This window comes from Elaeis guineensis, chromosome 8 (genome assembly GCF_000442705.2).
Source record: "Elaeis guineensis isolate ETL-2024a chromosome 8, EG11, whole genome shotgun sequence".
Taxonomy (NCBI): domain Eukaryota; kingdom Viridiplantae; phylum Streptophyta; class Magnoliopsida; order Arecales; family Arecaceae; genus Elaeis; species Elaeis guineensis.
Window position 1 is genome coordinate 81,563,439 of NC_026000.2, and position 15,870 is coordinate 81,579,308.

Consider the following 15,870-nt stretch of genomic DNA (forward strand, 5'->3'; position numbering starts at 1 on the left):
CCTCTATGTGTAGTTAACATATGATTCAGTCTCTCTATCGTGAGTTCCGACTAGATGGTAGGTCATGAATAAATTGTCAAACCTCAGCATTAGTCATATGATAGATTCGATTAGCTCAAGTCCAGTTGTGATTTCTATGAAAACTCTTTTTCATCAATCACATTGTTGTGGCCACGGACTCTTGGACTTAGCCTCTCAAATCTCATAGAACTACTCCTCTCTATCAAGGTCGATAGATCCTATCTTGATGCGTACCTTATCCCTATAGTAGACCTACTATCGCCAACATCCACTATAAGGGCTTATTGAGATCAATGTTTATTTATCAGTCAAACTCCAGCAACCTCACTGCGAGTAGCAGTACCATCTCAAGTTAAAGGATCAGTCATACAACTACAGTATTGAGATAATCACTGACGATCGAATAGAAATCCAAGTGATCTCTCATATGGTCACGTTCAGTACTAGTTATTCTCTAACAACTATCCGTACTCATCGTCCAGTATCTTTACACTGTAGACTAGAGATCTGTCTATCCTAAAGAAAGTGATTTATGTACCGATCTATCCAGATCTATCATTATCTTCATGATGATCTTTTGATTGGGAGTATTTAAGAATTAAATATATATCTTTAATTTTCAACATCTTGAGAATATGTATCGAAACTAATTTCATGGATGATTCAAGGACACATCACACTTAAATGAAAAAGAACTTACCTTTTTATTGATCATATCAATATATTAAGTACAAAATTATATCCTAGATGTATTATAATGTGTCAGCCATATTGATTTTTAGGACATACATCTAATAAGAAGTGGGGGCTAACCAACAAGGTCCCCCAATGCTCATCGATCCAACCTACATGGGCAAAAATCTCATCAGTTTGGGAAGCGAGGGCTAACCTATAAGGATCTTCGAAGGCCGTGCTCACTTTTCAGCAAAGTCAAAGTCCATGAAGACCCTGATTGGTCGAGAAGTGAAGGGCTAACCTTCAAGGACCCTCAGCCTGTCAACTTCGGTAACAAATGAGAGATAACCTATGGAACCCTCGAAGGTCCCTCATTTTTTAGTAAGTCAATAACCCATAAAGAATGTTCCTTGCTTTTTCAGTGAGCAAAGCCAATGAAAACCTTAGTGGCCAAAACTGAGGTAGAAGAATACGTCCATATCTTCGACAGCTTCAACTTGATATCTCTCTTCTTCCGACCCAATTCGAACTCGACCTCTAGAGTAGGGGGGCTTATGTTGGGGTTAATTTCATACTAGCCAAAGACATGAGGCACATGAGGAAACTTCGGGTTTAGCCAACTTATTCTGATTTATTTACTTCAGATCACTTCGGCCACCGACCACTGATCTTAACTTCGGCCACCGACCACTGATCTTAACTTCGGCCACCGACCATTGATCTTAACTTTGGCCACCTGACTTCGATTATCTGACTTTGGCCACCTATCCTGTTACTTGAATCGAAGAAATATCCTTGCAAGCTATGCCATTAGCCAATCCTCGGTTCCTCTATCGAATCTGACCTGATTTGGAAATCTCATACCTCTTTCAAAATTCAAACAACATGATAACTAGCCGTGGGATGGATAAGGAAGAACAAATAAATTCTTCTAGATAAGGAAAGGATAACGACCAAATCTCATCGAATAAGGCAAGGCTAACTGCCTGATCCTTCTTCCTCTCACGACTCTTCAGCCTCCATCCATAAATAAAGGACCAAAAGGGACCCTTTAAATATGAAATTTCTCTCTTCCAACATACTCACTCCTTTCCTTCTATTACCTGATATCTAACTTGAGCATCAAAAGGTCCTACTGGAGCCATCTTCAATCAAAATTTTTTCTTGCAGGTTCTGTCGTCACCGTCCGATTGTCACCAACCTACCGTTGCCTCTCAACTCCAGTCAAATTTGACCTCAAGATTTCTACATCAACAACTAAAAACTAATTTTTAGATATTTTAAAATGGTTTAAAGGCTACTAAACACATAGAAAAGCATAGAGAAAGAGAAAAAAATAAAGAGAAAATTCAAAGAGCATTAAGTGTATATTTAAAAAAGAGCTATAACTTTTCAAAGAGAAAATTCTTGAAGCTTTCTAGTAATTTTTGAGAAGAAGAAGAGAGCATTTACTCAAAGCTTCCTCAAAAAATCTCAAATGAGACTCAATGACTTTTAACTTTGTTCTTCAGGAGATTTCTTATTGTGTTTTAATATTATATTTTTTTTTTTACTATATTTGAGTTTCAATTAGATTTGAAACTTTAGAAAATATCCATTCAAGCCTTGAATTAGAGTATACTTATGTCTAAGCCTATGTGAGGCTTAGAGAGATAGTTTTGGTCAATTTTCACTAAAAAAATCAATTAAAGTTTGATTGTAAGTCCAGAAAACAATCAAGCTATAATCTAAAAAAGATTATAGTAAAATTTTCAAAAATAGCCTAGAGAGTGGATGTAGATACCGAGTTTGATGCCGAACCACTATAAAAATTTTTGTTTGCTTGTATCTTGATTATTCTTTGTTTCGCATCTTTATATTTTGCTTATATTGTATTTCTCTATCTTATCTATTGCTATACTTGGTTTAAATTTTGTGCACGTTAGTTTTTAAATTTTAAAAAATCCAACTCATCCGTTTTCTTGGGTTGTCTATTTCAGTAACAATGAGCTAACAATAGTCGATAATCTTTTTCACTTGGATGTAGTTTGCTAGCAGATTAATGTTTTATGACAAAGTTAAACAATCAGCAAAGGGAGTGGACTAAGAAGGATATATAAATTGTCATGAACAAATATATCAAAAAAATAATAAACTATTTTACCAATAAATTTTTATTTATTTTTTAAAAATACTTATTAAAAATAATTTTAATAAATTTGATGAAGTTTTCAAGTGTTATTTATTGTTACGTATTGGGAAAGCTCATATGCAAGAATTAGAAGTAGAAATATGAATGAACTAGTGAAATTGCTTTCTTGCTAAATACAAAGAAGAGTTCAAATAATTCAGATGAGATTAAGTTATTACACTAAAATGGCCATATTGTTTGGGGTTTTGAAGTAGTGGCCGTAAAATGTTACAACAAATTATGAAAATAAGGCCCAGATAGGAAATCTCTTCACCTACTTAGATCCATAGGACGTTCTTGATTTTGTGATATGCACGCTTCCATCATACTCATACAAAAATAATCAAAATTCATGAGGATATGAAAATAGAGGGATATCAGAGTTTGAAATCAAACTTATCCTCAGAAGGATAGATGGGATGATTCAGGTGAAATCCAATGTAGATCTAACTTTCTATTCACTCATGGGATCCATATGGTCCGGGGGAGACCACCATGGCTCCTCTTGCTCCCCCGTCGTGATCGAACAAGAATGGATAAGAGGCTTGTGGGATTGACGTGATAGGATAGGAATGGCTATATTGCTGAGAGAGAACTCTAGGCTAATATGAAGCACATGGATACAAATTATGCCTTGAAATGAAAGACAATTCCGAATTAGCTTTGTCTACGAACAAGAAAACTATAAGTAATGCAACTATGAATCTCATAGAGAGTTTGATCCTAGCTCAGGATGAAAGCTGGCGGCATGCTTAACACATGCAGTCGGACAGGAAGTGGTGTTTCCAGTGGCGGACGGGTGAGTAACGCATAAGAACCTACCTTTGAGAGGGGAACAACAACTGAAAACGGTTGCTAATACCCCATAGGCTGAGGAGCAAAAGGCGGAATCCACTCGAGGAGGGCCCACGGGTCACTGCTCCATTGAAAATTTCTTCTGCTCCTACCGTACTCCAGCTTGATAGTTTCCACTGCCTGTCCAGGATTGAGCCCTGAAATTTGACGGCGGACTTGAAAAGCCACCTACAGATGCTTTATGCCCAATCATTATAGATAACGCTTGCATCCTCTATCTTACCGTGGCTACTGGCATGGAGTTAGCCGATGTTTATTCCTCAGACACCGTCGGTGTTTCTTCTCTGAGAAAAGAAGTTCATGACCCGTGGGTCTTCTACTTCTATGCGGCATTGCTCTGTCAGGCTTTCGTCCATTGCAGAAAATTCTCCACTGCTGCTTCGCATAAGAGTCTGGGCCGTGTCTCAGTCCCAGTATAGCTGATCATCCTCTCGGACCACCTACTGATCATCATTTTGGTAAGCTATTACCTCACAACTAGCTAATCAGATACGAGCCCCTCCTCGGGCGGATTCCTCCTTTTGCTCCTCAGCCTACAGGGTATTAGCAACTGTTTTCAGTTGTTGTTCCCCTCCCAAGGGTAGGTTCTTACGCATTACTCACCTGTTCGCCACTAGAAATACCACTTTTTGTCAGACTTGCATGTGTTAAGTATGCCACCAGCGTTCATCTTGAGTCAGGATTGAGCTCTCCATGAGATTCATAGTTGCATTACTTTACTTATAGCTTCCTTATTGATAGACAAAGCTGATTCGGAATTGTCTTTCATTTTAAGGCATAACTTATATCCATGCGCTTCATATTAGCCTAGAGTTCGCTCCCAGCAATATAGTCATCCCTACCCTATCACATCAATCTCACAAGCCTCTTATCCATTCTTGTTCGATCACGATGGGGGAGCAAGAGGAGCCATGGTGGTCCCCCCGGACCGTCCGGATCCCATGAGTGAATAAAAAGTTAGATCTACAGTGGATCTCACCTGAATTGCCCCATCTATCCTCCTGAGGATAAGTTTGGTTTCAAACTCCAATTCTAACAGGAGGAGTACGTCATGCTAATGTGCTTTGGATGATCCACATCTCCGGATCAGGTGCTGATGAGCACATTGAACTATCCATGTGGCTGAGAGCCCTTATAGCTCAAGCACAACGACGCAATTATCAGGCGCGCTCTACCACTGAGCTAATAGCCCGTTGTGTGGGCCTCCCACTGGGAGGCCTGCTATGCCAAAAGCGAGAAAAATCCCATCCCTCTCTTTCTTTTTTATTTTGTGCCCCCATGTCCCTCCCATGTGACGGCATAACGACGCAATTATCAGGCGCGCTCTACCACTGAGCTAATAGCCCGTTATGTGGGCCTCCCACTGGGAGGCCTGCTATGCCAAAAGCGAGAAAAACCCCATCCCTCTCTTTTTTTTTTATTTTGTGCCCTCATGTCCCTCCCATGTGACGGCATGGAGATGTAAAAAAGGATATCCTATCAACTAACTTGTTCCGACCTAGGATAATAAGCTCATGAGCTTGATCTTACTCCACTTTATTGTCGAGAAATGAAAAAAGACTTTCATATTTAAGCTTAGCTCAAATGTAACTCGTTTCTTTTTGGGAGTGAAGCCGTGCCAAATCAAAATATCTAATAAATATAGATATTAGCTTTTTTTTTATAAAAGAGGTGAGCTTATAGTTAGCTCTCTCACATTATGATAGAGAGTATATACAAGGTTCGAAAATAAATTTATTATTATATGATTGGTCGACGATTATTAATGATTTTGGTTTCACACAAACGAGTTGCAGTCTGCAATCCGAAACTCAAAAAGAGCCATGCCGAAGGCGTTAAGGTACCTGAAAGTGACGGCTCCGTTAACGGCGTGCTATTTTCCATCTAAACGCAGCTGCACGCAGACCACCGTCACGATACCACGGAAGACAGAAAAAGGGGAAGAAGGCAGTCGAAATCTGGAAAAAAAAGAGCTCTTCCAGCGAAATCCCATTCATGTTGTCCGAACCGAAGCCGTCTCGTTCCGTATTCTCTATCTTCCTTCCCCTCCTTTAAGTTTTATAATCTCGTCGTGGCGTAATCGGGGATCGATCGGGGCTTCTACGGTTTTTGAGCCAGGGTTCTAGGGGCGGAGGGGGGGAGGTAAGGACAAGGGGAAGGGGTCGATAAGCGGTTCGGCGGGCATGGATCTCGATAAGGTGGAGTTTTCCAACGAGGGGAAGGGGGCTGCGGCCTCCTCCTGCTCGATTTGCCTGGAGCTCGTGCTGAATCGGGGGGACAGATCGACCGCCAGGCTCCAATGCGGGCACGAATTCCATCTAGGTGATGAATTCTTTACTTTCATTCCATGTTGCATGAATTGCCTGAACTTATCGACTATTATTGCTGTTCTAGGGTTGCGCGATTCCAATTTGTGTGCGTCTCCTTTATCAAATTCGAACCTTTTTGCTGCGCTGTGCGTTATTCTGTTTAGATATATGGTTACTGGACATTTTTCATGGCGTTTACCTTGTGCTGATGTTAGAAGTTGCCTTTACGTTGTAAAGGATGTATTTGATTGTGATCAACGATTCTTTGCTTGAATAAAGTTTTCACCTTTATCCAAATTATAATTTTTTTTTTTGTTAATTTTCACCTAGGTTAGGAAGGAAACTGGTAGAACCTTGAAGAAACATGGAGCATTGATTTTGTACTTAGCTGATCAACTGTCAGTTGGATCCATGTCCCATGTGAAATTATGGTAAGAATTAAGTTAGATGGCTGGCTACCAGTTGAGCTTATAGTTTCACAGGGTGGCAGCTGCGAGTGAGGTTGATAATTCAGTTGAATTTCCACTATAGGAAGGAAAAAAGGTGAAATTTAATGCAGTTTGGGATTTTTTTTTTCTTGATTTGGTGCTTCTTCACCTGAATAGAACCTTGACATTAATTGGTTTATGCTAGCTGATATCTAAGATGGAAATGCATCCCATAACAAGAAACGTATCTGGGCAGGAGGTGTCATACGCTAGTATGTGAATAAGCTGCATTTCATCGTCTTACTAAGGATCATAACTTTTAAGCATAGTACATGGCTTCACTTGATCCATGGTCTAGTAGGACTCAAAGTGCTGTTTTCCATACAAGGTTAACCCTTCTTTACTAAAATTTTCTATATACTGGCTAAAAAAGATATGATGTTAAATTTCATGATAGTTGCTGATGATTAAATAGAGCCCTGCTTGTTGTAGTCATTGTTGTTGTCATCATCATCATCCTTCTCCTCCTCCGATATGAAAATGGGATAAAATTCTGTATCATAAGCCTAAGTCAATAGGCTTTCTTGGAAAGACAAAGTAGTTTTTTGTGACTAACTATTAGCTGGATGTTGATCTTCTGAATGTTATTGCCAAGTTCCTAGACCTGGAAGAATATTTGATAACTAGAGATACGCTGGTGGAGCCTAATATATCATTAGTGTTCTAAAAATGCGGTGCGTACTGTCACATATGCACCTGCAGATGCATATGTGGTCCCTTGACCATACTGCATTTTTTATATGTGGTTTCTGTTTGTGGTCATGCTAAAAAATCCATGCACTCAGAATTGTGGGGCCACATATGTAGACTGATTAGTATTTTATGACTAATATGTGAGCATATCTTGGAGCTATAAATACAGCCGACTTTTATGTGGACCCTTTGAGAGGAGTGGATTCAAGCTGATGGTTGGTTTAACATAGATTTTAGGAGGGCCTGATACAGATATTAGTAGTAGTTATTTATATTAATAAATTTATAATCATTGCAACTAGTGGTAAAATACTAGCAAAAAGCACATAGTTGTTATTGCTTTTAATATTGTTATTATTCATCCAAAAAATATTATTATTTTTGTTATTTTTGTATTTGACATATTATTATCGAGTTTAAAAGAAAAGTAACTGCATGTGCGGTTTGCAGACCGCATGTGTGGTTTGCATGTTATACAGTCCTTTGACCTTTCACATACCCAGCTGCCTCTAAAACATTGTTTATCATGATTAATGACAAGTTTGATCGACATAATTTGCAGCTTCCTATGTTATGACGTGACATCCTTATAGATCCTTATAGTAGAATTAGTTAGGGTCTTTCTCCAGTTAAGTTAAAGCACTTCATGAATGAGTACTGGGTGGGGCTATCGGCACATGTTCATTTCGGATGCAATAAAATAAAGGTTGGTAATTGAGGGCACCTTAACTATTGTAGTTAAGGTGAAGTTAAGGTAATTTATGCATTTGTATTGTGAGTAGGGAACTCTTCCCCTTTCTCTCATACCATCTACGACTAAACTGTGCATTTGAAGGATATTGAAAGGGAAAGTCTAATAGAATGAATTCAATGCGAAAAATGAGCAGTTTAGTTTGCTTGAGAGTAGAAAACAAAAATGCAGTGCTAGTATATAGAATGGACGCTGTGAAGTCAAATAGGACATAATAGGATTTCTAAAGTGAAAAAAAATGATATATGTGTTGACCTTCAACCAAAACCTCATAAAAGTGTTAGTGGATTTAATAAAAGGAGGCTTATGGGATTGATAAGAGAGAATAACATAATCCTTATTGCAAATTTGGACAGGGGATTTAATTTAGGCTTTTGTGCAATTTCGACAATAGGGATACGTACAGGTCATGTTGGATTTGTTAGAATAGGAATTGGGAATGATCATAGGGAATGGGTATTGCTCATTTCGGCCCATTCCGCTCATTTCGGCCCATTCCCATGTTTGGTTGGTAATTTAGACACAAAAATGCTGATTTCACTGGTTATCGAGTTCCCATAAAAGGGTAAAAGGATGCCTGAGGGGGTTGGGGAGGCGTTTTGGTGTTCTTTTCCCTAGTGTTGAAAGGTGCTTTGGTATTCTTTTCCCTAGTGTTGGATATGTGCCTAATTAAACATACAAAGAGGTTTTTTACATATTATATTGATTAATATAAATTGTATATAATATGAAGGTATATTATACTAACATATAATGTTTACCGTACAGCCAAAACCTGATAAAAGGGTAGTGGATTTAATACAGGGAGGCATAAAAGATTGATAAGAGAGAATAAGAGAATACTTATTGCAAATTTGGACGGTATTCAATTTAAGCTTTTGTAGAACTTCTACAATAGAGATACATATAGGCCACATTGGGTTTGTTGGAATAGGAATTGGGAATGAGAATTGGGAATGGGTATCGCTTTTCCATTTCAGCCCATTCCCCGTGTTTGGTTGGTAATTTAGACCCAGAAATGTTGATTTCAGTGGTTATCAAGTTCTTATAAAAGGAGTAAAAGGATGCCTGGGGGTTTGGTGGGGCACTTTAGTGTTTTTTCCCTAGTGTTGGATTTGTTGCTAATTAATTATATAAAGAGGTTTTTTACGTATTAGTATTGATTAACATAAATTGTATATAATCTGAAAGTATATTATAATTGTTGGTGCAAAAATCCGCTTGCGCCGGAGAAGCTGGAGTCGGGGAAGCCGCGGTCGCCGCCGGGACCTGTAAGGGAAGTCTAAACCGGAGGTGGGGTTGCTCCGGCAAGACCCTCCGACGCTCAAGTCAGTTCTCTGCCTCAACAAGAATGGAGTGCTTGAACGGAGAATTTAGCAGAGTTTTGAGATAGGGAGAATGAGCTTAAAGAACAACGTATCTGGGTCCCCCTTTTATAGGCGGAGGAGGCAAATGGATTGATGGCGACGTTTGTAACCGCCTGGTAGTGGGCCGCCCATGGTCAGGGGAATTGATTGCGAAAGATAGTGGGGTAGACCCGTGGCCATCGTCACAGCCCGCCACGTAGGGCCTACTGCCGGTAGTGGAGCGGCGTCCGTTGCTGCTAGTTGTCAGCGAGTAGTGGGATCGTGCAGCACCTGCCGCAGGGAGCGGAGCAGCATCATAGTTGTTGACACAGCCTGTCAGAGAGTAATGGGTCCGCCGCAGGGGGTGATGGAGCCGCACGAAATCCGCTACAGGAAGTGGAACAGGATCATGGTTGTTATCATGATCCGCCAAGGGAAGCGGATCTGTTGATCGGGGCTCGACAGTGGTCGGAGTTCGGCCTCTGTAGGAGTCCGGGAGGAGTCCCCCTTTCGGTCGAGGTCGTGGGTGGAGTCCGGCTCCAGCAGCCGATACTGAGGTCGGAGACTGAGGACGGAGCTTGGCTCCCGTAGAGATCCGGACGGAGCCGCCCTGCTGTCGATGGCAAAGCCCGGCTCCCGTAGGAGTCCGGGCGGAGCCGATCCGCTGTTGATGGAGGAGCCCGGCTCCCGTAGGAGTCCGGGCGGAGCCGTTCTGCTGTTGATGGAGGAGCCCGGCTCCCGTAGGAGTCCGGGCGGAGCCGTTCCGCTGTTGATGGAGGAGCCCGGCTCCCGTAGGAGCCCGGGCGGAGCCGATCCGCTGTCGATGGAGGAGCCCGGCTCCCGTAGGAGTCCGGGCGGAGTCGATCCGCTGTCGATGGAGGAGCCCGGCTCCCGTAGGAGTCCGGGCGGAGCCGTTCCGCTGTTGATGGAGGAGCCCAGCTCCCGTAGGAGTCCGGGCGGAGTCGATCCGCTGTTGATGGAGCCCGGACTCCTACGGGCTCCCGTAGGAGTCCGGACGGAGCCGATCCGCTGTTGATGGAGGAGCCCGGCTCCCGTAGGAGTCCGGGCGGAGCCGTTCTGCTGTTGATGGAGGAGCCCGGCTCCCGTAGGAGTCCGGACGGAGCCGATCCGCTGTCGATGGAGGAGCCCGGCTCCCGTAGGAGCCCGGGCGGAGCCGTTTTGCTGTTGATGGAGGAGCCCGGCTCCCGTAGGAGTCCGGGCGGAGTCGATCCGCTGTCGATGGAGGAGCCCGGCTCCCGTAGGAGTCCGGACGGAGCCGTTCTGCTGTTGATGGAGGAGCCCGGCTCCGTAGGAGTCCGGGCGGAGTCGATCCGCTGTTGATGGAGGAGCCCGGCTCCCGTAGGAGTCCGGGCGGAGCCGATCCGCTGTTGATGGAGGAGCCCGGCTCCCGTAGGAGTCCGGGCGGAGCCGATCCGCTGTCGATGGAGGAGCCCGGCTCCCGTAGGAGTCCGGGCGGAGCCGATCCGCTGTCGATGGAGGAGCCCGGCTCCCGTAGGAGTCGATTTCGGCTGCGGGTATTTTATACCCAACACCAGTCCCCCTACTTCCGAGTTTGAATTTCAAGCGAAGGAAGTACACAGAGAGAGATGTGCGCAGCCGGAATTGTCCCTTCGAACCTTGCGCACTGCCGCCCCTATTTAATGCGCGCACGTCAGAGTCCGTTTTTCGGTGAAGGTGACTTGAAAAGTCTTTTCGGAACCCCCGTTGAAACGCGATCCCAAGCGTCGCTTGGCGGGAATTCGTGAGCGGTCAACCCTCGATGGCGGTGAAGGGGATAAGCGCGCCACGCGGCACACATCAGTTGGCCCAGGAATACCCGCCGCCATAACCGCGCCAGGATCCATCGGCTATTTAAACTCCTCAGCCCCTTCGTGGCCTCATTCTGGCGCTGTTCTTTCATCTGAGAGTCCTGCTTCTCTCGCCCCAGTCCCTGTCTCCTTCCCTTATACCATGTTCTCCACTCGGGAGGCTGTTTTTGAGGGGATTTTTAGGGTTTGGAGGAAGGTGAGGAGGAGAATGGCGGCCGGTGAGAATCTCCGTCGCTCTAAAGGGAGCCCAAGGAAGAATTTCTTCAACAACAGGGGTTTAATAACGGGGGCTGTCGGTGAAGTTATTCTGCCCGCGAATCTTGGAGCAGCAAGGCGGGGTGATACCGGTCAAGAGGGCAGAATAGACGTCATAAGCCATGACGGGATCCTTGACGCCGTCGGGGCCGAGAGACCAGAGGCGGTCGGCGTCGACGGTGGGGCAGTAGAACTTGTTGCGGGGACGGTGGAAGTAACGCATGCCGACCTTGCCGGAGCGTCTCGGGTGGCGGCCGTCGTGGTGCATCAGGAGATGAGGCATATCTCTGGTGTCCCGACCGCTCCTGAAGTGGCTACGGTTCTTCTTGAAACAGGTCTTCGCTACTGCCGCCGTTACCCCCACCGCCTCCGGAGATCTATCCCACCCCTTTCCCGCTAAGGTTGGGACTTCGGGAACAGAATGAGGCAAGATGGGGCGAGAGCTGTTACACGCACTGGAGAATGTGACTGAGAAGGATAGAGACGGAGTTCGTAGCTCGGAGCGACCTCCGGTTCGTCCTGCCCGAACCGTGCTCGCGATACTCGCGATGATGTGTATCTTCTTTTTTTCTGACCCACCGGGTCTTGTAACGTGTACTTCTGTTAAATGAAAAAGCAATTTCAGTACCTTGTTTGCATCTTGTGTTAAATAGTTGCCTGCCGAACTTCTTCATTTTCCTTTCCTTCTCTTTGCCTGTGTTACGTCGTTCCAGGGTCGTCGGCGACCTTTTCAGTTCATGTGGGGTCGTCATTCGCCGAGCTTCTTTTTGGCTTTTATGTCGTTCGGAGATACCCACTTATCAGGTTTGCTTGGATTTTTCTCCGCTGAAGTTGGTGATAAGTTCGGCTCCCTTGATAGTCCGAACGGAGAAACCCTCCGGAAGTTGGAGTAGCTCGGTTCTCGTAAGAGTCAGGGCCAAGTTTTTCTGCAACAAAAGTCATAAGTATAGCCCGGCTTCCGTAGAAGTCCGGGCGGAGTTGTCCTGTAGCTGATGTTGGCGGCGGAGCCCGGCTCCCGTAGGAGTCCGGATGAAATCTGGGTGAAGTCTCTTTTTTCTCTCTTTCTTCTTTTTTTTTTTTTTTTGGAACCCGGCTCCCGTAGGAGTCCGAAGTCTTCTTTGGCGTAGGGGCCCGGCTCCCGTAGGAGTCCGGGTGAAGTCTTCTTTGGCGTAGGGACCCGGCTCCCGTAGGAGTCCGGGTGAAGTCTTCTTGGCGGCGGAACCCGGCTCCCGTAGGAGTCCGGGCGAAGTCTTCTTTGGCGTAGGGACCCGGCTCCCGTAGGAGTCCGGGCCTTCCGCTTTACTCGTGTCAGGACGAGGTTCTCCTCCTGTTCCTGACAGGGCTGCGGGGGCACATTAGGGCGTTGCGAGGCCTCTCCCCCCATCCGGTCTAAAAGAACCGGGCCTTTGACTTTGCTCGAGTTAGGGCGAGGTTCTCCTCCTGTCCCTAACAGGGCTGTGGGGGCACATATGGGCGTTGCAAGGCCTCTCCCCCCATCCGGTCTAAAAGAACCGGGCCTTCGACTTTGCTCAAGTTAGGGCGAGGTTCTCCTCCTGTCCCTAACAGGGCTGTGGGGGCACATATGGGCGTTGCAAGGCCTCTCCTCCCATCCGGTCTAAAAGAACCGGGCCTTCGACTTTGCTCAAGTTAGGGCGAGGTTCTCCTCCTGTCCCTAACAGGGCTGTGGGGGCACATATGGGCGTTGCAAGGCCTCTCCCCCCATCCGGTCTAAAAGAACCGGGCCTTCGACTTTGCTCAAGTTAGGGCGAGGTTCTCCTCCTGTCCCTAACAGGGCTGTGGGGGCACATATGGGCGTTGCGAGGCCTCTCCCCCCATCCGGTCTAAAAGAACCGGGCCTTCGACTTTGCTCGAGTTAGGGCGAGGTTCTCCTCCTGTCCCTAACAGGGCTGTGGGGGCACATATGGGCGTTGCGAGGCCTCTCCCCCCATCCGGTCTAAAAGAACCGGGCCTTCGACTTTGCTCAAGTTAGGGCGAGGTTCTCCTCCTGTCCCTAACAGGGCTGTGGGGGCACATATGGGCGTTGCAAGGCCTCTCCCCCCATCCGGTCTAAAAGAACCGGGCCTTCGACTTTGCTCAAGTTAGGGCGAGGTTCTCCTCCTGTCCCTAACAGGGCTGTGGGGGCACATATGGGCGTTGCAAGGCCTCTCCCCCCATCCGGTCTAAAAGAACCGGGCCTTCGACTTTTATAAGGTTGCCCTCTCGTTTTTGATACCGTCTGCTTGAATTGTCCTAAGACAAATGGGCACGCATTTTTTGATTAGGACAAAATCACTGGTAGTACATCCGTAAGTTTTCTGAGCTCCACGGTCGCGGGAGGTCGGCTCCTCCGAGTTCCTTGAGATAATAAGTTCCAGGTCGGACTACTTCTTTGACCTCATAAGGTCCCTCCCAGTTTGGGGCAAGCTTCCCCTGGCCCTGTGGCTGTGAGACAGCAGCTCGCCGGAGCACTAGATCCCCTGCTTTGAATACCTTGTTCTTGACCCGGGCGTTGTAATATCGGGCAACCTTCTGTCTGTAGGCTGCCATTCGAACCTGAGCAATCTCCCGCCTTTCTTCCAGTAGGTCGAGGTTGGCTCTGAGACTTTGCGCGTTTTGGGGTTCGTCGAATACCACGACTCGTGCCGACGGGAGTTTAAGCTCGATCGGGATGACAGCTTCCGTACCAAAGGCTAAAGCAAAGGGAGTCTCTCCTGTAGGCAACCTCTGGGTGGTCCGATAAGCCCATAGCACATGATAAAGTTCGTCCGCCCAAGTTCCCTTTGCTTTTTCGAGCCTGGTCTTAATCTCCTGCAAAAGGGTTCTGTTTGTTACCTCGGCTTCGCCGTTCGCCTGGGGTTGGGCCACTGATGTGAATTTGTGGGAGATGTTTAGGTCTTCACAGAATTCAGCAAATCTGGCTCCCGCGAATTGCCGTCCATTATCAGTGATGAGGGTTCTAGGCAAACCGAACCTGCACACGATCGATTTCCAGACGAAATCCTGCACTTTCGCTTCTGTGATTTTGGCTAGTGGCTCGGCCTCGACCCATTTGGTGAAGTAGTCGATTGCTACAAGGAGGAATTTTCTTTGACCAGACGCCATGGGAAAGGGGCCAAGAATATCCATTCCCCATTGCGCAAAAGGCCATGGGGCACTCAAGGGTGTAAGCTCGGTAGCAGGTTGTCTCTGGACGTTGGCGTATCTCTGGCATCGATCACACTTTTTGACATATTCAATTGAATCATGGTGCATTGTTGGCCAGTAATACCCTTGGCGGAGTAGCTTGTGGGATAGAGACCTGGCACCTAAATGGCTTCCGCAAGCTCCCTCGTGCACTTCCCATAAAGCGTAGTCAGCTTCCGAGGGTCGGAGGCATCTCAAGAGAGGCAAGGAGTACGATCTTTTGTACAATTTGCCCTCATAAAGGATGTACCGGGAGGCTTGATTTCGGAGTTTCCGGGCTTCTTTCGCGTCCTGGGGGAGAATCCCATCTCTAAGATAGGTTATTAGCGGGTCGACCCAGCTGGGCTCGTGGTCGATCTCCATTACGAGTCGCGGTTCTTCCGTACTCGGTTGTTTTAAAACTTCAAAGAGGACGCCTTTTGGCAATTCGGCCGGAGCCGATGTCGCCAGTTTGGAGAGAAGATCGGCTCTGGTGTTCTCCGACCTTGGAATTTGCCTGATGTCGAAATTGCCAAAGGCAGGGATGAACTCCTTCACCTTCTCAAGATATTTGGCCATACTGTCCTCCCGCGCTTCAAAGCTCCCGTTGACTTGCCCCACCACAAGTTGGGAATCGCTGTGCACCCGGAGTTGACCTATTCCGAGCTTCCTGGCGATCCTCAATCCTGCGATCAGAGCTTCATACTCCGCTCCATTGTTTGTTGCGGGGAATTCGAAACGCAGAGCGTACTCCGCAACGACTCCCTCCGGGCTGGTCAAGATCAGGCCTGCACCCGCGCCTGCCATGTTGGACGATCCGTCCACATGGAGGGTCCAAAAGCTATCGGACGAACTGGCTTCTTCGTCGGGGGAGTTCGGTTGAGTCCTCAGGTCGTCAATTTTGTTTTGCTCAGGTTCGGCCTCCTCGGGGATGGTGCATTCTACTACGAAATCCGCCAACACTTGGGCTTTTATCGCCGGTCTAGGCTTGTAGTTGATGTCGAATTCTGTGAGCTCGATGGCCCATTTCGCCATTCTTCCGGAGATATCAGCTCGGTGCAAGACCGCCTTGATCGGTTGGTCGGTGAGTAACGTCACCGTGTGCCCTTGAAAGTAAGGCCGGAGTCTCCGAGCTGCAATCAACAAGGCGTAGGTCAGTTTTTCTAATTTAGTATACCTGGTCTCGGCGTCCCTCAACACGCGACTAATGTAGTAGACTGGTCGCTGGACTTTCATTTCCTCTTTAACAAGGACAGCTGCAAGGGCTGTGGGAGAGACCGCCAGGTACAAAAATAATTCCTCCTTAGGCTCGGGCT

At 46.4% G+C, this 15,870-nt stretch overlaps 1 protein-coding gene across 2 annotated transcripts in view; it reads left to right on the plus strand.

Annotated features, from left to right (window-relative positions):
* The first annotated feature begins 5,582 nt into the window (after positions 1–5,582).
* LOC105032943 (E3 ubiquitin-protein ligase IPI1) overlaps positions 5,583–15,870 on the plus strand; it is a 130,302-nt gene continuing 120,014 nt past the window's right edge. Inside the window, exon 1 of one of the 2 annotated variants that reach the window (XM_010907546.4) lies at positions 5,583–6,043. In XM_010907546.4, coding sequence (XP_010905848.2) covers positions 5,905–6,043 — 139 coding nt within the window. In that variant the 5' untranslated portion in view covers positions 5,583–5,904. The remainder of the gene's footprint in view (positions 6,044–15,870) is intronic. The other variant, XM_010907547.4, reaches the window with a different exon arrangement.